We start from the raw sequence: 23,848 nt of genomic DNA, 5'->3' as shown, positions 1-23,848 counted from the left end.
AGTTGGCTGGTTGATTACGTCATGCCAGTGTGACCCATAGATGCACTATATTTTCCGGACTATAAATCGCTTTTTATTCCAGTACATTTATATTAAACATAAAAACCACCATATCGTCAACATTTCAGTCCTTAAGTCACCATTGGCTTCATTGTTTCCTATGGTCGTACCAACAAATAATTTAAATCCGTCAATGTGGTTGTTTGAAATTTTATCTAATTTCACCAACTATATCAAAAGTAAATCGGCAGTGATATGTTGGAAATCTATCAGTGTTTTATTAGCATGGCAAGTTACTGTTTACAGTTGTAACTGTGGTAGTATTGTCCTGGTAGATTCATTTGATTCAACACATTTCCACACTGTCCATGTTAAATATTTTTACTGCTTCTTTTAGCCAAATATTACAAAAATGTGATAACGACCAAAGCACAAAAACAAAGAACCACTGTTAACAAATAACCTGTTTATTTCATTGAGCTAAGTCAATTATCTATCAACATAATGCCTTGGTACCCATGCCAAAATTTAATATGCCTCCACAAAATCCATGAGTGCACAATATTGTTAATATAGTGAGTATGGAAAATACAGTCACTCTTACTTGAACTTGAGAGTACAAACAGAAATCAGTAATGATGATGATGTCCATTATCTGATTATATCATAAATGACTAGTTCTATTCCAAAAGATGTAACATTCACAATGTTGTTAGCTTATGCCATGTTAAACTTGTTCAGTGATTCCGCTCCCACATCAAAAACTATCAGGTTGGCATACATAACTTTCTTAAAAGGCAGTAGCTCAGGTGTTCATTTCTAGCAGTAGATACTATAAAAAGAAAGCACTTGTTATATCTGAGCCTAATGGTAAACATTAACTGTCAATATTTTTACTGTAAATATCCGGCATTGAGACACAATGTAAGAAAAGTGTTGAGTAAAATTTCAATTTGCCTGTCGGACATGAGGCAGAGTAGTGAAACAGTTCTGCTTCTTTAAAAACTGCACATAGAAATAAAATCATTTGAGAAAAAACTTGATGCAAAAAAATTAACATTTGATAGATTTCGAGCTTGACAACAGAGCCCTCAGTTCTTGCAATTGTGTAGTATTGTCAAGCAGTAGTGTGTCCATGTCATTACTGCTGCTCGGAAATTCCTTAATCCACTCTTTCTTCAGGTATTTGCATGTAACGTTACTCTGAACAAACAAATTCTGGCTGCTGCTGTGGTTGAATTTTTAGCCAGTGTTCCGTATCCCTTCCCAAAGTAAGTGTAAACAGTTCAGTCATTAAGACCACCTTAAATTATAAATTCGCTTATGGGGGGGGGGGATATATAAAATAAAATAAAATGAAAATTTAAAAAAAAATTTAAAAGGGATGTGGATCTCCTGAGCTCCCAGGCCTCAATCATTAGGACACAGACGAGATTGGGTTGAGAGGAGAACCCATTTGTGTTAGCACCTTGTCCAGCCACTGGAGGGGCCCATGCAGGTGCACCTCGATCCAGCAGGGGGTGCTGGTGACATCCTGTCGGTGGTATTCTGCTCCCCAGCCCTTGTAAAGAGGCACAACAAATGTTATAACAATGACATTTGCCTAAAGTTAAAATAAAGACAATCAGGGTCTCTGCAGGTTTCTAAGAGCTAGATTTAAGACTTTTTAAGACCTTTTTAATACCACGCAGAATGAAATTTAAGACCAATTTTGTAGAAATAAAATAAAACATCCCACAATACAACCAAATCCCATAACACACTGTTTATTGATATAAACTGTTTACACACCGTTTGATTTATTGAGTAAAACAAAAATAAAATGCCAGGTGTTTTCCGACAGGTTTCCACAGCTGCTTTGTCTTATTCACACCGCATGTGGGTCTCCAAAGCTTTCATACCCATTGTTCCGAGGTTTACATTTTTTTTGCACAGCCTGCACTGGACCTCGAACATGTTGCCACTAACTGGACTTAACCACAGCGCAAAATCAAGGTTTTGTAACCAATTGTCATTAAATTTACATTTACCCATGGTAAAAGACTAAAAAAGACAAACTTTCCCGCAGTTCACGCAGCTGCCGGAAAGCATGTGTTAAATAAACTCACCTCAAACGCGTATTTTAGTTGGTAACGCCTATTTCGTTCTGCGTAACAAATACGCGAAAGGCTTTCAAATTGATTTCAAGATGAAAATAAAATCTTCTTCATGGAGTCGGTTAGATTTCATTTTAAGACCTTTGAAACGCGAATTTAAGACATTTTAATGCTAATTAAGGCCTTAGTTTTATAATATGGAATTTAAGACTTTCGGATCCGCGGACACCCTGGACAATATTATTTATTAAATGCTCTCGCTTAATGTTCCCTTCTGTGTCCTTGTATTCATGAAGCCTTACCTTGACAAAGCTCATCCTAATGGTACACATCTTTGTAAGCTCATAGACAGCCTCAAAACCATGGTTGACCGACTGGGCCAGAAGCTGAGCAAACTCCTGGTTGTTGAAAATTTTGAGACTACATCCACTGGGGATCTTGCAGACAGTGGTGGGGTGGAAGCCATGGTGGTAATTACAGTTACGACTCTGGACAAAAATGCTGGTGTCACTGAGACACTCTGCATACACCTCTCCTCCCACATAGTACAGGTGCACTCCTGGTCAACAGAGACAGATCACTGAACATTCAAATGACCAAATCTCATCTATGTGCCTCCCATGCTGTATGCGACTGATCATCATACCTTTGCCAATGTGTCGGCGGGTGTTTTCGATTGTGGAGTTGCGATTGACATTGGAGAGCAGCCCCAGGCAGAAGCGATTCTTGTTGTTTGAAGGGTCAGTGAACCCATCTACAAGCACGCTGGTTGATGAGGCATGGTAAGCTTCCCCTACACGATTGTTGAGTTCATAGTAGACAATAGAGCACCAGTGGCTCGGCTCCTGATATTCCACTGGTTGCACATCTGGGAAATTGCAGAAGAGTTCAGATGAAAACAGGTGAGTCATAAATGTAGCTAAGAAAATCTTCATATAATTCTTCTGCAAGGCTTCATATTTCACAAACATTCCTTATTATGTTTTCAATTACACAGAAGACATTGCAATGCAATGAGACACTGTGGGATGTCCCATTGCAGTATATGAAACAATCTATTACTAGTACACACATGCATACAGTTGCCATTACAAACACTACAATAATTCAAAGTTCAAATAACTCAAACCTAAAATCACACAGTATACCTGTATATTAAAAACTTTAACACTGTAAATTAAAAAAGAACTCGAATGCAGTTTAGAACCACAAGGGGAAACCTGGTGAATTGCTTCACTCATTCTTTTAGAAATATTTCACAGTACAACATTACAGCAAATAAGTTTTGCATTACATTTCCTTTCACATGTGAAACAATAAAAGGCCGTCTGCCCAGCAGTCTGGACAAAAATCTAATTGGTTTACATTACATATAGTTCATTTTGCTAGCAGGAACTCCTGACAGCTTTTTAGTTATTTTCTCTTTATAAATACAAGACCCCAAAACAAAGAATGTGTTGATGGAACAGTTTTCTGTGCTTCAGAATTTCCCAATAACCTTTTCTTTCTGCCATTAACTAACAGAAAGTACAGAAGGAGGATATAAATGAACACATGCAATGCATCCTAGTTTATTGAAATAAAACTTGGTTGTCAATAACTGAACAACCAGTTTGCCTGCTTTTCAGGATTTTTCTAAGCCTTCAAACTGGACTTGCTATTTTTTTTTTTTTTTAACATAATGTGATTGGTTGCATACAGCGGTGTGCTTCATACCTCCTCTAGCCACGTTCTGTGGCACCAGGCTGCTGCTCGTTTCCATGGACTGGCTCTCCTGGCCGATCTGCTCATCAGGAGGCATGTAGGCTGGGGGTGGGGTGTCAGCTGAGACATTAAGACAGTAGTTAGGGACGATCACCATTTGTTGTTGCTGGCAAATGGTCTTACAGACACACAGGACACAGATACGTCTCCTTAGACTCAATCATCAGAGGAGCTGTACCCCAGAAATGGTGTCAGATTACACATATCCCTCACTAGCTAAGCCACATGCTCATTCCCAACAGTGAAGCAATATGAACTTTTCAAGTCCATATTGAAGCGCACAGGAAAACACAAAAAAAAAAAAAGCCCCAGTTAGACTGTAGTGAGGAAACTGACAGTTATGTTACATATGAGTTAAGACCAGGATCATCAGAGCTTTTCAGCACAGATCCTAAAATCCTAAATTGCCATTAAAACCCTCTTTCTGCCTGCAGCCACTGGATGTGTCAGCAGATCTGGGCTGAAGCAGTCACCGCGCACAGATGCGCGCACAGACATCTACACACACATTCAAACAAGAAAAGTCTAAATAAATGGCATTCCTTCAATTTACCAAGACTACTGAACAGGACAAAAGGAATTAGGGTAAAGTATTCTTTATATTAGATGGATCTGTTCTGTTCAGTCACTAAAAATGAGACAAAGGCTGCCTGTTCCAGCAGTCCTGGCTGTGGTAAGCACTGCTCACCTGGCATTTCCTTTATTCTTTACGACTGTAGCTTGATTTGATCAATTATAATAACCGGACCTGGTTAGGCTAGTGTTAAGAATCTTACATACACAACATCTTTCACTGCAGCATGATAAAGAATACAATGTATGGATTAAAACTATTAGCAAGGGTGAAGATGAAATTTTATATTTTAGTAAAGAAAATTCACTAAGTCAACAGACCTAAAGAAGTGACAGCTTTGCAAATGGAACAAATACAAGAGTGGATTAATCTGAATTTTTGTTTCAACCTTTTGGCATTTAATTGTTAACAATACTTTTCCTATTAGACAACTTTAAAAACAGATATTCACCAGAGACCAATGTTTATCAACAGCTACCCTCTTGCTGGCTATATGATAGCGATAATCCAGAAAAACACAATAGTCTGGCATCTTTCCCAAGGTCATGTAATTGTGGTTGTGTAATTTGTGGCAAACCTGGGAGTTGGAATGGACTGGATGGCCCCGAGCTGGCAGGAGAGTTTGGATAAGTACCACTGCTGGCTGGAGAAGGAGGATATGGAGAGTTGGGAGAAATGGGAAAAGAACTCCCTCCACCCCCTCCGCCACTGCTACTGCTACTGCCACCTCCACCCCCACTGTGTGGTTGCTGGAAGGATTCTGGAAAGGTGGCGTTCAGGGGCATGTGTGGTTCATTGTGGGTGAGATTGCGGAACTGTACCAGCAAGCTGTGCTGTGGGTTGAACTCACTGTGCCGTGGTACCAGGACAGGAGGGAGCACTGGATGAAGGAGTAAAGAAGGCAGGAAGGGAGGGACAATGAGCTGGTTTATTGAAAATTAATGAAACACACAGGAGGGGGAGGATGCACAAAAGAACCATGCACATTTGATATGTACGATTAGAGCAGATGCTGGTCTAAACAAAAAAAAAAAAAAAATTTTTTTGATAATAATAATTTATATAATTTTTATAGTTTGATTTTTCCTCACACTATTTCGTGTCGAAGGTGCAAAATTAAAGCCCAATTGAAGGAGCATCTAAGGGTTAAGTAATTCAACAGTCCAAAACACACATATCACTTACACTGACAAAACTTTCTAACATTTTTTTTAAAAGATATTCTTGCATGATAAATGACAAATAATTCTATGTTGCCTGTGTGTACTACTAAGGTAACACCTAATATTTACAAACACATTATAGTAAGGCCAAGAGGTGTCACTAACTGTTTCTGAGATTAATTAGATGGCAGAGACATTTTTAAACAGCTGAACATAAAGTACTGCTGAAACAGCAACAGTACTGCATTCCTCAAACATTACTCTAAACCATGTTGAAGATACAACCACAGAGGTCATGCATATTTATTTTTTCTTTCAGCTTTGTCAAAAGGATAAAAGTTGCTTCCCCAGTCTTGATTTTCATCTATTAACTGACTTTAAGCACCAGAGATCCAAGGCTGTCTGTCCCAAAGTACCCAGCAATCTTTGCTGTAAATATGCAGTTTCTCCTGACCAACATGATATCCATCCTTGAACTGGTCAATACTGAACTGGCAATCCCAAACTGGTCTTGTGCCAGAAAGACTGACCCTCCGAGTCATCCATGAGTGTATGTAATGTAATGTGTGAGTAAAAGAAAAAGAGAGAGAAATCTGTGATATGAGAGTGCTGGGAGTTTAGTCTGAGTGGTTAAAGCATTCAGTAAGCCACTCTGTGTTGCCACACCCCATCTGGAGTGCTTGAGGCATATAATCTAATAAGACTCCAAAAGAGCTAGTGATATTGGAATATTGTGATGACAGCCTCCTGACCTTTGTGGATTTGTTTACCAGCTCCTGCTAAGGGATGTGCAGTGCTCTATATAATCTTGTATTTGTTGTAATACCATCCATCCATTTTCTATACCCGCTTTTCCTGGCTCAGGGTCATGGCTGGAGCCTATCCCAGCTCTCTTTTGGGTGAAAGGCAGGGGTACACCCTGGACAGGTCACCAGTCCATCACAGGGCCACATGGAGACAAACAACCTCACACACTCACACTCACTCCTATGGGCAATTTAGAGTCACCAATCAACCTGGCATACATGTTTTTGGACTGTGGGAGGAAACCAGAGTACCTGGAGAAAACCCACACAAGCACAGGGAGAACATGCAAACTCCACACAGAAAGGCCGGGATGCGAACCCACGACCTTCTTACTGTGAGGCAACAGTGCTGCCCATGCTTTAATACAGTATTTAAAAAAAAACAAAACAAACAAAAAACAAAAAAAGACTGATACTGTTGTTAGGTTGTGTGTTTCATAAGTAATACAAATTCACAATTTGGTAATAGCAGCACCTAACAGTGTCTTTTCAGTGCCTTGTTTTAGCACTAAGAAGCAAATTTAAAAATGGGATGTGTACCCTTAAATTATGTTATAGAGTATCTCGATATGTTACTATATATTTTAAGCTGTTAAACATTAACCTTCAAGTACAACAAATAAAATGGTCTATGTTTAGAGGCAGTAAGTACCTACCAGGACTCTCCACTCGCTTGTAGTGATATGGGTTGATGCAGACCTCCTTCTGTTTGGAGCCAAAAGGATACTCGCACACCTCCAGGGGCTTGAGCTCGTGGTGAGACTGGAGGTCGGGCCAGCGCCACACTCGACAGTAGATGACATGAGGCAGACCTTTCCTGTGGGAAACCTGTAGCCGGCCATCCAGCGATCTTGGAATGGTAACACACTTGCTGGGCTGCCCTGGGCAGCTAAGGGCTTTTTCCAGGTCCTCCATTGCACCCTTTTTCTTTTTCAGCTTTTTTACAAGTGCATCCACTGCCTTTTCTGCCCATTTCTCCTCCTCATCTCCCTGCTTCCAGCCGAGCAGACGTTTGACTGCAGGACTTGTAAAGGAGAAGAGACTGGACATGGAGGTCATGGTGGAGGCTCTAGTGGACAACAGGGGAAAACTCTGTGGTGGATAGTTACTCCAGGTCTGTCCAAGGGGTCTACAAGTCCCCTGTAGATTATATAGTGTGTTAGTATTTGCTCAACACACACACAAAAGAAAAGAAAGAAAGAAAAAAAAAAAAAACTTGAGTGTGTGAATGCAAGTGTGTGGGAGTATAAGAAGCCAACTGATGAGGAGTGGAGTAGAGGAGAGGAGACTTTAGCCTTGTCTGACCAAGGACAGGAAGCAGGGGAGGGAGGGGAGTCAACAAGCAGGACGCAGCTGCTGCTGCTCAGGAAGAGCCCTGGAGCAAGCTGTCCGGAGTTGGGTCACCACCACCAATGGAAGGGGGGGGGGGGGGGTGTCGGCAGCAGGAGCTGAAACCAGAACCTCTGTTGAATTGACTCGTAGCAGGTCTCACCTGTGCTTGAGGACAGGCTTAGAAATAAAATATTGTCCCCTTCTCTTCACAAACTCCCAACTTCTGTAAAGGAAGGGCTATCAAATCAATAGAGTACTCTGCCCCACCAGACCTGTGCAATACAGAAATGAGAACAAAAAGATCAGTAATGTCATTATTTACATAGATAAATTAACAAGCATTCAAAACATTTTGAAATGACAGCACAACTCATTTATTTTTAAAAAGCGGGTGACAATCGTTCTTAATCAAAAGATAGATTTGTCCCCTTTTTGAAACAGCACATTTTTTCCATAATTATCCTCAGTCTTACCGAAATTGAGAAGAGCATCTATCAACCACAGCAACACGACACAACAAGCTACACAATATGCAATATTAAATCACCATCTCAAAACTTTACAAAACATTTGCATAAGGTCTCAGATGATTTTCCCTACAAACTACTGTTTACACCTACTACATCAGTGAGTGTTTTAAGCACATTATGAAAAAACCATGATGTAAGATTTTTAAATTAATATCAGGCAGTCCCAGCAAGCAGACAGTCAAACACATATAGCTTGCAGCAGTGATTGCTTGGGAGTTTATGAAACAGGCCCTAGTTGAAAAGATGTGACCACAAAGAGCTCCTTCCTCCCTCATCCCATCTCTGTCCTGATCCCTCCCAGCCAGCACACAGCTGTCCAACAGCACTGCACCCACTTCCACCGCTCATTGTTCTACAATCACATAAAAGCAGAGGAACACCTCCTTAAATAGGACATAGAGGCATACCCAAAATTACCGCCTTGTAAATGTTGAGTTTTTTTCCCCAACAGTAGTTGTTTCCTATTAGGCTGACAAGTCTGAGACCCTGATGCAACGAGGCCTCTTAATCAGCAATGATTCATCAATTCATTGTTGGGTGAGCAATGACAAGATTTCAACATAAGAAAACATCTGATCTGACAAACAAGCAGATGTCCTTTGATCAACAAAGCCCAAAGCTGATTTGAATCTCAGTGACTAATCTTTCAAATAAAGATGATCATCTCTACAAACTGATAATGGCTCACACTGATAGTTCTTGATGTTTTCACCATCAAAGGCTTAAAAATCACATCAAGCCTGAAGACACTTTTTAAAAGTCACACATTTAATGGGGGCTGGTGTGGAGAACTAAAGCCGATTTACTCAGCAATGCTTAAATTAGCCTGAACCAAGTTTAAAGATAATATAAGCATATTACTAACACAATTTATATGTTGAAAAATGTGTACAACGACAGTCTGGCTATTTGTATGGCTGCTGTAGACGACGATTTTTAACTGCTCAAGGCACAGCAATTGGCAAAAGCAAACCCGAGGTGGTAAACACTTCAGTAGTAGTTTAAAGGAAGAATACTAACGTTATTGTAATACTACTTGCAAAATCACTGGCCTGCATAAGTACTTGTTTATCACAAACTCAATTTCTTCTGAGGTACATTAATGACCAATGTAAACAGTAATTTCTTGAAAGGTCCACCAATAGATGTGACATTGAAAAATCTGGTACGACCCACTGCTTTCTATATGAAAAGCTTGGCAATGTGGAACAGCGATCCGCTGAGTAGTAAGCACCCCCACCCCGGGACAGAGAGCAAAGATATTCAGAAAGACGCATCTATCGTTGGACAAATCCCTAAACAGTTGTAAAAAAAAAACAACAACATGTTTTTCTCCTCTAATCGGCTATATTAAGATAAGGTCATAATATAACACAATGCTTCGGTGGCATTAGCTAACCTTGGTATGTAGCAAGCTAAAGTAAATGTAGCATTTGCTACCTGGCTGAGCTACTGCTAACAACTTAGTAAACGTAACGGCAGAGTGAGGCACCTCATAACATCTACTACTGCCAATTTTAATGTTCTTAACATTTTAAGACGACGTTTCCTCTACAATATACAACTTCATGAGCCAAACATTTCTACCTACTAACGGTGAGCCTGAGTTAACTCAGCCTTCCTCCTCCTCTTCGCAGAAACTTTCTGAACTCCTCAGCCGAAGTGAAGCGAAGCTAAACTAAGCTAAGCTAAGCTAAGCTAAGCGAGGCGAGGCTAGGCTAGGCTAGGCTAGGCTAACTGCTCGCCCAGCCCTTCGAGGGAAAGTGGCAAGACCCTGGTCAGCGCAACCCACTGATGTAGCTCACAGGAGCTGAATTCTGCTATTTTACGTGAACGGTGATTTAATCACATACCTTTCACCAATACGCGCGAAGTCTGAAAATAAATTTTCTTGCGAATATTTAAACCTCAGTTCCCACTTTCTCAAAGATTTCCTCCTGTTTTGCACCACTTCTTCCCCCTTCTCCCCGTGCCATGTTCTCCTGCTCCTGAAGACAAGTAGGCTGGAAAGGCGGAGTAAATATCACTCCGCAGTACTAACAAACTAGTGCTCTCTTTAAAATTACAACTTATGCGGATTTTACTACCTATTGCCTAAAACATACCACAAATCACCGACTGTGACCACTGTTTTATACTCTGTTCCAAAGACAGGCCTTTTAATAGTTAACTTTTCCATGCAAAGTATCGCTTTCCTTGCGCATAAATCAGAAAATGTTCGAGGGAGCACAGTTGGTCCACATTTGACAGTCGCAGCTACACTATCGCGCTCATGGGCGTCAAACATAAGTTGAAGAGCTGAACCTGTAACAAAACAGACATATTATGGGGTCTTTAAAATAGTTTTTTGTGTATACGAAGTTGGAAGTCTTACGGTGGTCGTGCTGCGGCTCTGGGACGTCTTGCAAGCTGTTGGCTCCACTCAGTCTGGGGCCACTGCTGTGGTTTGTGTATGTTGTCCTCTGTAGTCCCTTGTTCGTCTTTCTGACCGTTCCCGCGTCCCTAATCTGTTTATCTGAATTAATCAAACTAATAATTAGTTGCCCCCCCCCCCCGAGTCCAGATTCTTCACACAATGTTCAGATTATAACTGAAGCGGTGTCCATGTTCACCCACCAGTGGGCAACCTGCGCTCATCTTTGTGCTGGGGTGGGGGCATATTTACAACACCTCTTTGTACTGCCATGCTCAATCACACCTAATTCTGTTGATTTCTTCTCTGAAGTGTTTGCCTCTCCTACACCATGCAGCCATTTATGCAACTGTAATGGTGAATAGGCTAAACAATGTAGTGTTTTCGATGGATTGTGAAACTCATTCAATTATATTATATGTGAAACATTTGCTTGATTTTCCATATATGCAGGTGCATCTTCAGTTCAATTAAAGAAGTGAAACTCATAGATTCATTGCACACAGACTCGATATATTAAAGCTGTTTATTTTGATTTAGATCATTCTAACTAACAGCTAATGAAAATCCAAAATTCAGTATCTCAGAAATTTAGAATAAAAAAAATAATTTTTAACACGGGAATGTTGGACTACCGAAAAATATGCACATGTACAGCACTCAGTATTTTGTCAGGGCTCCTTTAGCCTGAATTACTTCAGCAATGCGGCCTGGCATGGAGGCGATCAGTCTGTGGCTCTGCTGAGGTGTTATGGAAGCACAGGTCAGAATGGGGCCTTCAGCTCTTCTGTGTTGTTGGGTCTGGTGTCTCACATCTTCCCTTTCACAATACCCAAAAAATTCTCTATGGGGTTTAGGAAAGTTCAGGAAAGTTTGCTGGCCAATCAAGCACAGGGATGCCATGGTCCTTAAATGAGGTATTGGTACTTTTGGCAGTGTGGACAGGTGCCAAGTCCTGCTGGAAAATGAAATCAGCATCTCCTTAAAGCTGGTCAGCAGTGGGAAGCATGAAGTGCTCTAAAAATTCCTGGTAGAAGGCCGCGCTGACCTTGGACCTGATAAAACAGGGGACCAGCAGCAGCAGATGACATGACTCCCCAAACCAACACCGACTGTGGAAACTTTACACTGGACATCAAGCAACTTGGACTCTGGGACCTTGATTTCCAAATGAAATGCAACATTTACTTTCATCTGAAAAGACTTTGGACCACTGAACAACAGTCCAGTCCTTTTTGTCCTTAGCCCAGGTAAGACACCTCTGACGTCTGTGGTTCAAGAGTGGCTTGACACAAGGACTGCAACAGTTGTAGCCCATGTCCTGGATACGTCTATGTGTGGTGGCTCTTGAAGCACCGACTCCAGCTGCAGTGCACTCCTTGTGAATCTCCCCCAAATTGTTGAATGGGCTTTGTTTCACAATCTCTCAAGGCTGCAGTTATCCCTGTTGCTTGTGCACCTTGTTCTACCACATTATTTCCTTCCATTCAAATTTCCATTACTGTGCTTGGATACAGCACTCTGTGAACAGCCAGCTTCTTTCCCTCCTTGTGCAGGGTGTCAATGATCATCTTCTCTGACAACTGTCAAATTGGCAGTCGTCCCCATGATTATGTGGCCTACTGAACCACACAGAGAGACCATTTAAAGGCTCAGGAAACCTTTGTAGGTGTTTTGAGTTAATTAGCTGATTAGAATGTTACACCATGAGTCTCCAATATTGAACCTTTTCACAATATTCTAATTTTCTGAGATACTGAAATTTGGGTTTTCATTAGCTGTAAGTTATAATTAAAATTAAAAGAAACACTTGAAATATATCAGTCTCTGTGTAATGAATTTATAGGAGTTTCACTTTTTGAACTGAAATACTGAAATAAATCAACTTGATGATAGCACAGACCGGGACAGAAAAAGACTCAATAAGCTGGTCAGGAGGGCCAGTTCTGTCCTGGACTGTCCACTGGACTCGGTGGAGGAGGCGGGTGAGAGGAGGATGTTGCCCAAGCTGACATCCATCATGGACGATACCTCACATCCACTGCATCAGACAGTGAAGGCGCTGAGCAGCTCCTTCAGTTGAAGACTGTTACACCCTCCGTGTAGGAAGGAGCGGTACCGCAGATCTTTCATTCCCACCGCTGTTAGATTGTACAACCAATCAGTCTAACAAACTCAATTGTGCACATAGAGGTTTTCATGTTAGCTTATCTTGTGTAGTTTATTTTATTTTAGACATATTATGTATAGCATTCTCATTTGTAAATATTTGTAAAATGTTTAATCTCTGCACACATTTTTCACACTTTTTATTTTTCAGTTTGCACCTTACTGTTGTCCTGTAGCTGTGGTAAGAATTGAATTTCCCCACGGTGGGATCAACAAAGAATTATCTTATCTAATTTGTTGAGATGCACCTGTATTGACATGATCTATCATTCCAAAGTGAAGATGAAAAGTGTGTCCACAAAATGAGGCAGCATTTATCACACATCAGGCTGAGCTTCAATGGATTCAGCTGAAGCTTCTCTGTTCATGGAATTTTTTTAATATAGTAAACATTGAGCTTTACTAAGTCAACATAGGACACCAGACCACGTGTCACAGCCCTGATCTATAGTAGGCCTACTACAGGAAAAACTACACAAGACTACACAAGCTTAGGTTCTGGTTTATTTTGAAGCTCAAGTCAGTGCAGTCAAATAAAACACAAAATGTTGCATGCCACAAGAAAACATTATTTGTTGTAAACAATCAAAATATTGTCTTCAGTAATTCAAATGTGCTTATTACAGGTTGACAATGACAACTGGTCATCTGTACAGTTACTCCTGCACCTGGCCAGCATTTGGTCCTTGCTATGAGAAGAAAGGTTTACATTCCAGCCTGTTATTCAGTGCCACAGTACAGTTGCACTGCAACACTTGATGTGATTAAATATCCACACCAAACAGTGATTCTGGAAATTGCACTTATTGCATTGATGTAAAAAAAAAAAAAAAAAAAAAAAAATTCACATACAGTTTTGTAAAGGTATGAAGGTATGGAGCCTCTACAGGAGCAACCCAAAAAGAACACTCCCCCTAAAATGCACATTAATTTTATTCCTTGTCTACAATTTAGTTGAGAAACTAAACTATTGTTCACCAAAGGTGACAAACTCCCCTCTAAGGACCATCATCAAAGGACTGATGAGTGATGGTAGTGAATACATTTTTGTGTCAATCTAACAAAAAGCTTTTAAGAATTCATGTGAAAACTACCAAAGGTCTTGCTAAATAAAAGCATTTAAAGTATACAGTTACAAAGTTACATTGCTCCAAAAACTGCTCATTGGTACGTCATGAAGCATGTGATTTGGTGTATTTCTAACCAATGTGACTTATTTAGTGAGTAATCTCAGAATTTGAATTATCACACTCCCATTTCCCCACACATTGTTACATTATTACAGTCAGTAATACAAACTTTGAGACCCTGAATAAACAGAATTAATAATCCAATATAATTATATTATCCAGCACAATCAACAATTTCCTATAAATCTGGTACGTTTTATTATTTAACTTTGTCATTTTTGTTGTTAAACCATAACCACTCTGGTCTTTAGTGACTTACACATTCCAGACATCACCAAGGGTTGGGTCTGATGTGCATACTAATATAACACAGTTTAAAAGAGAAAATTTAGTGTTGACTGTGACTGACAGTCACAGCCTGTTAACGACACAAGTCTTCTGCTTACTTCAAAACTCAGAAACACACTGTTCACATCACTTCCTGTTCATAGGAGGATTTTTTTTTTACTGGAAAGCTATACCCTGCACTTTGTGATCAGAAGAGGCGATGAGTAACACTGATAAATGGACAGGAAGCTGAATGCATGGTTGTACTTTCACCACAGACCAATATAAAGTACATTTTGTTTTGAGAAATGTCACAGTATATTCAGAGACCTTTCCAAAGCTGATGGAGGACCAGGGTGCCTGATCTGTAGAGTGCTCCACTGGGAGTTTAAATGGTTTCAGAAGAAATGAACTCTGCCACCTGCTTGTATGTTGCATCCATTAAAATGACTGTGCCACACAAACTTAACCAAGTCATTAGTTCTACTTGCTCTTTGACTCATTCTGTCCTCGGATTTAAGGTAATATAATTTACTCGTTGTCATTTCCCAAAGCTGAAATTAAGTTGTGCAGTATGCATTTAAATAGATAAATACATTCAACATCAATTGAAAAGGTTTATTGCTTTGTTTGTTCTCAGCTAAGTCATATTTTGGGAATTATAAAGCAGTGCCAGCTTTTAGAAAAATGCACTGTACAATAAACAGGTTTTGGTGGATGAGCATACAGTAATCTAAACAGTGTCTAAACTAAATATGGATTCCTCCAGTGGGATATGAGCCTCTAAACCAAAGTAGTGGTGAGTTATGATAGATCACAAAGAAACACACACAATGCAGTGTAAAAATTAGAGGTCTAGCCCCATCAACAGGTTTGTAGCACACATATATAGGACCTCTAGTTAAAGTTATAGTTCACGGTTGTACAATATTGTCACAGTTAAAAAGGCAAAATTTGTTTTTTTCCAACTTCTCTTCTTAGTAGAGTTTAAATCTACTGGATTTTTAACTTATATTTCAGATTTGTCATTTCTATTGCAATGTGACTTTGAATCGATTTAGATGCTGTATGTACTTCTCTTAAATTACTTGGGTCTTGTGCTTTAGGTATGTTTAATAGAATAAAATTAATACAGACCCAGCCTGAAGTATCACTATAAAAATGACAACATAAATATAGGAATTTATATCCAGCAACAGCTAGTAGGACTGGTTAATATGATTGTTTTGGTAAAAGTCAACTGTATCAAATCCCAGCTTTATTAGATACTCAACGCATAGTGGTTCTTACAGTAAATGTAATTGATGCCCAAGACATTTCTTATATCTTTTTTTTTTTTTTTTTTTAATACTTAGGCTCAATCTAACAATAATGTTATTTTTTTATAGAAAACAGTGATGTACAGTGATTAAAAATTATATGAGGATGGGTCTCTTTTCCTGAAGCTGGTAGCGGTGATTTTTGTTTAAGAGGAGACTGTCTCCAATTATGTTCCACCTGTGCTGTAGATTCAGCCCTTTCTCCTCTGTATTTTAATTTACATGAACAGCTTAATAATTAGCTATGCACCAGTTTGGACTCGTGACATATAGTATGCTCTGTACTTAAACCTATGAATGATACCAAAACATCACTAACTGCAGCTTCTTTCATTCACTAAAGAAAATATGTGTATTAACAAACACGACACTACTCAGCATATCATTACAAAAGGACAGTGAAGGTGTTTTCATGCTTGGCCTTTTTTTTCCCTTTAGAAACAAGGCTGTTAATTTAAAAGAGGCTGATACATTTAATCCAAAATGAAACGGTTAAACCAATTTCTTATCGGGTACCTTTTCTGTAAAAAAACTACAGAAAATAATTTGAATTAGACTTTACACAGTGTTTTTCATTTGATGGGTCCCATGTTGACAGTGCTATGTTGTTATATATCAGACCTCCCCAAACAGGAAAATCCACTCATGGTTGGAGCGGGGCCACTGCAATGGGCAGTTTTGTTGTGAAAGATACATGAGGGTGCTGTTGCTTCACGACATGCTGTGCACTGAGGCGTACAGTAACTAGCATTTATATGTATTAGCCAAAATGCTAGATGATAACATCGCCATCAACACCTTCAAGCAACTGAAGAAACAATCCTGGGTCCAGGCTGAAATGTGGAAACAGTTACTGGATTAATATAGTATACCGATTCATCAAAACTGTTTAGGCTAATGTTTTACCTTTTTCCATCAGAAAACGTCTGGAATTCAGTTCCTTTTCTTCCATCATGCAACAACTTTAAACCAAGGGGCAGAGCTGATATACAGAGACTACAATCAGAGGGAGGGCCCTGTCTACATTCATGTTACAGGTCTTAATGCTAAAATTCAGATGTTTTTTTTTTTTTTTAAACCAGGTGTGATCTTTAGTGATTGACGATTCACATTCATGTGTGAAAACTTTTGAGGTCATAAACTGTCATGTGTGCGCTGATTTAACTGATAGGTGAGCAGCATGAGTAAGAAAACATCACATTAAAAAATATGTTTCTTCCAGCTTGGCTTGAACAGAAGCATCTCCACAAATGTCCAACATATCTGAAACTTCTACATCTCTCACTGCTGCTGCTCTCCTCATTGTTTATATTTACCTGTCTGCGAGGGTGCCTCGCTGCATGACGACGACAAGCGATATGTGCAAGTGAAATGATGTGATGTTAAAAACAAACAGAAAACAAACAAACAAAAAAAAAAAACAACAACATGAATTCCAATCTGACCGGTCACTTGGCCAGACACGCGGCATGAATCGGATCGAGGACCACACATGCAAGTTGCTCATCTGTGTCATTTCAACTGTAATCTGAATGATGTACCTTTTGAGATGAAGAGCATACTCTTCATCTCAAAAGGTTTCCGTAATTTTCTTCCAACATTAAAATACATGCCATCATACTCTTGACATTACCACTGAACAAGGTGCTCAGAGCTGTATTTGGTCCTCACACATGGCCACTTTCCCCACAACTAGTGAAATATGTTCATTTCCATTAACGAATATAATACACAGCTATTAGAGCAGTTTCAAATTTAGAGCAGCATGGGAACTTATTGGTTTGTGTCTGACGACCTGGGCAATGGCTGTTGAAAATAAGCTCTTACTGAACAATGTGTCAAATAGTAATAGATGTAACTAATCAGTTACAATGCATAAAAGATTCAGCTAATTTCCAAATGAAGGCACTGAAAAATGAGCATTTAATAAGATCATCACTACAATATATTGTAGTATGCAGATCACAACATATTCCTGGAGCATCAGAGTCTCATATTACAGAATATGAAGAGCAAGTAAGTACGTGTCCATTTCAGGAGGGCAAAAGCTGGTGAGCTAATATGAAAGGGGCACCACAAACGTCTCCTTTGGTGCTGGACACTATCTGTCCTGGCTGTCCAACCTGAGGCCACAGTCTGAGGCGCCGTCAGAGGGGGTGTCTAGGACGGGATTGACAAACCCCTCAAACTCAGTTTCTGCATTGTCCTCTGGGTGGGTACTCACAAAATCGTTCTCCCACTCCAGTGCACCGGAATCCTCGGAGGCTGAGGTCGGGCCGCTGTGAATCTGATTTCCACCGGGCCTCAGGGCTGCACGCAAGATGTCCTCCTCGGTCCGAGACCTCTCCCAGGCTGGAAATGTTCGATTGATTCCTAAAGTGCACGGACATGAGCTTTTATTTTGACAACATTAGTAGCTGAAGAAAAGGCTACAGGCCGTGAGTTGCTGCTGACTTGTTTTACATTTGTTTGTTAAATATTAGCATGGGGCCTTTGAGGAAGGTTGGCACGTGAGATGTACTCTATGCATTGTGCGCAAATGGTCTGCTGATCCTTCCACCCTCACCCCCTGCTCTTTGCTGCAGTGTTACTGAAAAACAGAATCGATCTAGGCTGAGAAATAACTGGAGTCCTGGTTGGAGGTAGAGGAAGCCCTGATTTAGTCCCTCACTGCATTCAAACCTCTAAAGAAAGTCACATGAATGTTTGGTGGACCTGTGATTTCTGACAGGCTAACCACTGCTTTGTATTATAAGAACAGTCAAACAGAAGACCTAAGAGGAAAATCAACTGCTCAGTAAAACAAATCTTTCTAGTCTCACTGAAAAAGTAACCTCTCACCTTCCTCATCCTCCCATTCTAGATCCAGTGAGGTGCCATCATCATTGGTGGAGCGGGTCTTAGTGGTAAAATCCCAGCTGCACTCTGTGTTGGGAGTCACCACGTTTGTGTCAGAGGGAAGTCCTGGAGACAAAGAGCACATGTGACTTGTATACATTTTTTGATAAACAATATAACATGGCCTATTTATTTACACAGATGCTGTATACCTGTATATAATTAACGGCATTGTAATTAAAACTAGAGGGTTCACTCACTGTTGCTCCTGAAAGCCTCAGACTGGGCTTTTACATTCTGGAGGTAGACATCAAATACCTCCCCAGAGGTTAGTCTGAAAGACAGTGACATTCAGCTGTAAGAGCATTCACACACAGCACTGGAGAAAAACACAAAACTGCACAACATTGGCTGGGCAGACACATATAAGTGAAAAAAAAAAAAAACACCTGTCCTTTAACATCTGTCAACCTGAAAATAAAAACCCTGCTTGGGTTTTTATTTAAAACTGTTTCAAACACTTGGAAGAGATGAAAATGTAAGATCTGCCAACAAATGGCAAAATCACACAACCGAGGGGCTAGCAGACACTCACTCACTCCTTGAAAACACACCCACAAATCTACTGAAATGTATAAGGAATGTTATGATTGCATTTTGTCCTCAGCACAACAACAATGCAGTTGTCTGATGAAGCTGAGTTACTCACTTTCTTTGCTGATTTTCACCAGCAGAGCCATCTGCTTTCCCCCGTGTTCTCTGGGCCGACAACTGCTAACAAAAACACCACAGATCAAGAAAATCCTCATATCTTCATATAACTAACATACAGACTATAAGAATCATTTAATGATTTTGGTGCTGTAAAGAAAAAGTGAGCATGTGTCAAAAAGCAACAACAGAAGCGGTGGAATGTGGCATGAAAATAAAGAAACCTCATCGAGAAGGTGTCTGATTTGTTTAACAATCGCTTTTCCATCATATCACACAATTATAAAAATATTTTCAGACCCTTCTGTAAAACAGTACAGGAAATGTGGATCCATGATACTGGCCCAAATTCTTCATTCAATTCTATTCTATTAGTCCAAACTACTCTATTCACAATTCTTAATGTGACTGTGGGAACTGCAATGACCAGGCTAAATAATGGTATTTTCCTCATTTCATTGCTTGTACTCAGGAATTATTTCCAGTTCTTTGTATTGGCACTTTAGTCTTTTAATATCATATATCATTTATTTGGATATTATGCGTCATCTGTCAGGTTATAGAATTTGCTAATTCTTACATATTTTGATTAGATTAATTAGAAAACATGAGATAAAGGTGATGGTTGGCTAAAGTTTTCAAGATATTTCACAATAAAGATTTATTATTATTTTCTATACACATGCAAATATATTTGCCTACAATATCTATCAATAAAAAGATACATTTATAATGATTTGTGTAGCACCATTCTCATTGCTGTATCACATTTTGCAGAAAAGTTACAGAGCATAATTGCACACCAACCTCCGAATTTTAAATTATTTTGACCTGACACTATATCTTGGAACCTGGAGCCAAATTAACACTCAGGACTCCATTTCTCTTTATTATTGACCCAATTCTGGTCAAATTGAGCTTCTTTAATTTCTGAGGCTTTCTCTTTGGAGACCATTGTAATAGGAATGCTAACAAGTTGTTAGCACTATAAGCACTGACAGATAATAACATCCCTGACTGGATGGGACGTTTTAGCCAAGCAGTAAGTCAGAACTTGCAGAAGGGAGCGCTCAGCTGCCGTCTCACCTCCTTCATTTTTCGTTCACGTGCCAACCTTGCGGTCTCACGCTGGGCAGCATTTCTAGCCTCCTCTTCTAGCCTTAACTTCTCCTCTTGTGCCTCTAACTGAGCAGAAACAACAAAATGAAACAAACACAAAGCACAGAAAAGAAAATTACAAAAACAGAAAAAACAACGCAGCAAATTAAAAATAAGCAAAAAAAAAATCTGGTCTTAAACGTAAAATGAAATAATGGGGGTTGGTTACTTAATAAAGAGAGATGCTCTTTTGAATTGTGTCTTACCTCTGCTTGTAGTTTCTGGTCTATCAGGATCTGCTTGTCTGAGATTGCAGCATAGCGGTGTTCTCTGAGGTGCTTGATCTCATCTTCACTGATAGGCCTAATAAAACAACAACAAAGCATGAAGCTAAAGGTAAATTACTTTTTTTTTTTTTCTGCTAAAGAATATTCATGATAATTTTTTTTACAGTTAAACAAGATCTTTTACCTGGGACAGGACTGTGGGCTCTCTCCCTCCCACTACAATGCAATAAACACAAGATGTGACTGTACAGTATTGAATTCCAGTGTAAAACACATTTAGTCTTCTAGTCTGAGACAGGGGGGGACAATAATCAAATTACTCCATGAAAGGAAAAAAAAAAAAACTGATGGGTGTGCAGTGGCAGCACCCATCAGGAGGACAGCTCTCAGAGGAAATTCTGGTGTGAAACACAACAGGAAAAATATCCTGGGAGTACCATCACAACACAGCTTTTAATTAGACAATATATGTTATAAAACACTTACTCAGATTTTTACAACATAATGGACCCTAAGGTAACTGTTTCCATAAACTTATTTGGGTACTGAAAAACAATCATATCAACAGAAAGAAGATTAGGCTTACCTCATCACTCTCTACCAGATTTTCAAACTGGAAAATTTAAAAAATAAAATCACTTTTAGACTAATAAAATCACACACTCCACCACTCAAACAAGAAGGCAAACACTAGTAAGTGTAACAGTCATACCTCTATTGTATAATGTTCCCCTGTGGTACCACTTCGGAAATATTTTGACCTGTAAACACAAGAACATGAACACACTGCCCAAAAAAAAACCCAAAAACAAACTAAAGCACTTCTAACACACAGAGTGTTTGCCACCAAACTAAATGACAGCTAAAACCTGTTCTGAACGGCTGCATTTTACACACAAGAACTGCACAGTGATTACACCAATATACAGTGATTACACCAATATAAACCCGATATGTTTGTTTGTGAAAATCTCAGCTGTTTGGAGATAAGGACATCAAATAATTCATGCACTCTATGCTAATATTAAGATAATTTGTCATTGTCCGAATTACTTCCCCTGTTTGTATGGATGTGACGTGGGCAATGCATGGCTAATGTATGCATAGACACTGTACTGATGTACAGATACTGTAGTGTACTCAATATGATTTAACAGTTTTCTCAGATACTGTATTTTTTACTTAAACCTGTAACAGCTTCAAATGAATCCCCCTGGCTGTAAACAATACCAGTGTCTTTAAAGTAGAGTATGCTAAATTATTAGAATCAATTCTGGAGAAGCTCTTATTAGATAATATTGGAATATTAACCATTTCATTAGCACTGCCTCTAGAAACATGTCAACAGAAAGAGAAATTCTGTGTTGTTTTTGGACGGGCAGAAACATTTCAAAGGTGGAAATAAAAGGCCTAATATGTTTATGATATAGGATACAGCAAGGGTTAGATTTTTTAATGCTGCTCCCTGTCTATGAAGCTTTGGGCAGCCAATTGTTCAGGTTGATTTTTGCCATTTTTAAAATGATCAGCATTTGCTGATAGTTGAGCATATTAAGCCGATTAACAGGCAGGCACACCTGTGGGCAGGCCAGCGTTGTTGTAGGGCCTGTGTGACACTGTGTCAACCAAATCACCAGGTCAGTGGCTGTGGCCAAGTGGACAACTAACTTTGAAAGCCAAGTGGACAACTAACTTTGAAAGAACATTGTGGGAGAAAACAGTAAGGCTTAAATGCTTATTTCTCAAAACCACATACATTTAATTAATCAGATATAAACTATTACTTTTAGACAGAAAATGGAAATAATTTCAGGCTACTTTGGAACTGTAACATTATTAATAGTGCACCTCCAACCAGCTGTAGTTCACAGGATGGGTAAAAGATATAAAACTCAATAAAACCCAATAAAAGAAATTTAGCCCAAATAGCCATCGGCTGCCCTGATTTGCAAAGATTGGTATCAGCAACATCCATAGAAAAACCCTTATCAGTTGACAGCCTCAAATACAAAATGTCTGCAATACAACAGGCCTAATTCTGTCTTTTGGTTGAAGCCTTAAAGTATGTTGCACACTGGCTACACCCAAAAAGTGATGTCAGCGCAGGAAGCAGGAAGCAGCTATCCTGACTTAACTCAAAGTCAACCAATTGATCTAAAGTGGTCAGCCTCCTGTGCATGACAAATTGAAAGCAAATTCATTTTTTTGTTTGGCTTCATTACTGTGAAAAAAAAAACGGCTCTATATTACTCATTTTACAATGCTATTGGGAACAGGCAAATTAGACATTTTACACATTCATAATGAGCTGCCAATCCCAGGAATATCTTATAATTTTCCGCTACTGTTTATCAGCTCCAACAGGTAAAATCAGATCAGACTAAGTTTAACCCTAAATCAGGAGCCATACTCAGCAAATAGCAGCAAAAACCAGAGACCCAACATCTGTATCAGCGCTAAGGTTAGAAATAAACACTGACAGACAGTCGGTCTCTATAAATCAGCAGCCAACATGGGTCTACAGCAGCCTCTGGTCTCCTTAATGAACCCCAGACTGGTAACTGGGGTGGGGTCTTGACTCCTGCTGGACCCCACAGATACTTCCCACTACATCACCGGCTGGCCTTGATTCCGCGGCTACAACAAAAAATCAGACTAACAATTACACACTCAGCTGTCAGATAGTCCTGTGGGACATACGGTGGAGCTGGTTGTCGCTGACCGATGTTAGCTAACGTTAGCAGTAGCCGGAGCTGCTGGCTCACGTTATGCTTCCTTGCTGCAGCTAACTCAGCCTACCCAGCCACAGCCAGGCTTCACCTACCCGCCTCCTCTCTGGATCCTGCTGGCCTCTCTCCTGAACAGCCCAACACAGTATGCCCAGCAGTTACCCATCGCATTGTCAAATAGGGCTATTATCTAGCTGTCTAGCTAGTGTAATCCTCTGACAGCTGCTGGTGCAACGATGTAGGTAGGTGCATCTCTAAGTCCAGTCCCCTTCTCTCCCACTTCCTCCGCCTCCTTCTTCCTCTCCGGTTCATCAATGAGCACGCGGACATGTTCCACACCGCCACCTGCTGTCGACTTACTGTCATAAATCACTATGACCCTGGTCAAAGCTGAGGCAAGACTTGAAAACATTTGATTATAGTGCCTCTTAAATTTCAAAGATGAAATACAATAAAGAAAATAAGTCCTGGTAATTTATTTAGTGTTTGATAAATTGATCTTTAAAGAATTCAGATGTAACCATGCGTAGGATTTCTGAGTGTGAACACTGGGTCCACTCAT

The 23,848-nt window shown here is 39.7% G+C and overlaps 2 protein-coding genes across 6 annotated transcripts; both read right to left on the bottom strand.

The window, feature by feature from the left end:
* Positions 1 to 365: 365 nt before the first annotated feature.
* On the bottom strand, positions 366 to 10,773 carry smad5 (SMAD family member 5). 4 transcript variants are annotated; one of them, XM_026330220.1, is made up of 7 exons: positions 10,640 to 10,773; positions 7,060 to 8,007; positions 5,012 to 5,314; positions 3,813 to 3,920; positions 2,743 to 2,964; positions 2,399 to 2,655; positions 366 to 1,561 (listed from the first exon to the last, which is right to left on the bottom strand). In XM_026330220.1, the coding sequence occupies exons 2-7, from the start codon at positions 7,460 to 7,462 to the stop codon at positions 1,418 to 1,420; spliced, it is 1,437 nt and encodes a 478-aa protein (XP_026186005.1). In that variant the 5' UTR covers positions 7,463 to 8,007; positions 10,640 to 10,773; the 3' UTR covers positions 366 to 1,417. The 4 variants fall into 4 exon arrangements, with proteins under 4 accessions (XP_026186005.1, XP_026186003.1, XP_026186004.1 ...); XM_026330218.1 differs by lacking the exon at positions 10,640 to 10,773 and adding an exon at positions 10,119 to 10,274; XM_026330219.1 differs by lacking the exon at positions 10,640 to 10,773 and adding an exon at positions 9,853 to 10,029.
* A 3,270-nt stretch (positions 10,774 to 14,043) lies between these two features.
* ap1ar (adaptor related protein complex 1 associated regulatory protein) lies at positions 14,044 to 23,560 on the bottom strand. 2 transcript variants are annotated; one of them, XM_026330527.1, is made up of 10 exons: positions 23,382 to 23,560; positions 21,270 to 21,318; positions 21,144 to 21,170; positions 20,742 to 20,773; positions 20,537 to 20,633; positions 20,259 to 20,357; positions 19,171 to 19,235; positions 18,722 to 18,795; positions 18,465 to 18,587; positions 14,044 to 17,996 (listed from the first exon to the last, which is right to left on the bottom strand). In XM_026330527.1, exons 1-10 carry the CDS (start codon positions 23,450 to 23,452, stop codon positions 17,725 to 17,727), a joined length of 909 nt encoding a protein of 302 aa, XP_026186312.1. In that variant the 5' UTR covers positions 23,453 to 23,560; the 3' UTR covers positions 14,044 to 17,724. The 2 variants fall into 2 exon arrangements, with proteins under 2 accessions (XP_026186312.1, XP_026186313.1); XM_026330528.1 differs by having other exon boundaries at positions 19,171 to 19,232.
* Positions 23,561 to 23,848: the final 288 nt, after the last annotated feature.

The sequence above is a fragment of the Mastacembelus armatus genome, chromosome 10 (genome assembly GCF_900324485.2).
Source record: "Mastacembelus armatus chromosome 10, fMasArm1.2, whole genome shotgun sequence".
In the NCBI taxonomy this organism is placed as follows: Eukaryota; Metazoa; Chordata; class Actinopteri; order Synbranchiformes; family Mastacembelidae; genus Mastacembelus; species Mastacembelus armatus.
This window is presented reverse-complemented; position numbering and strand designations above follow the sequence as displayed.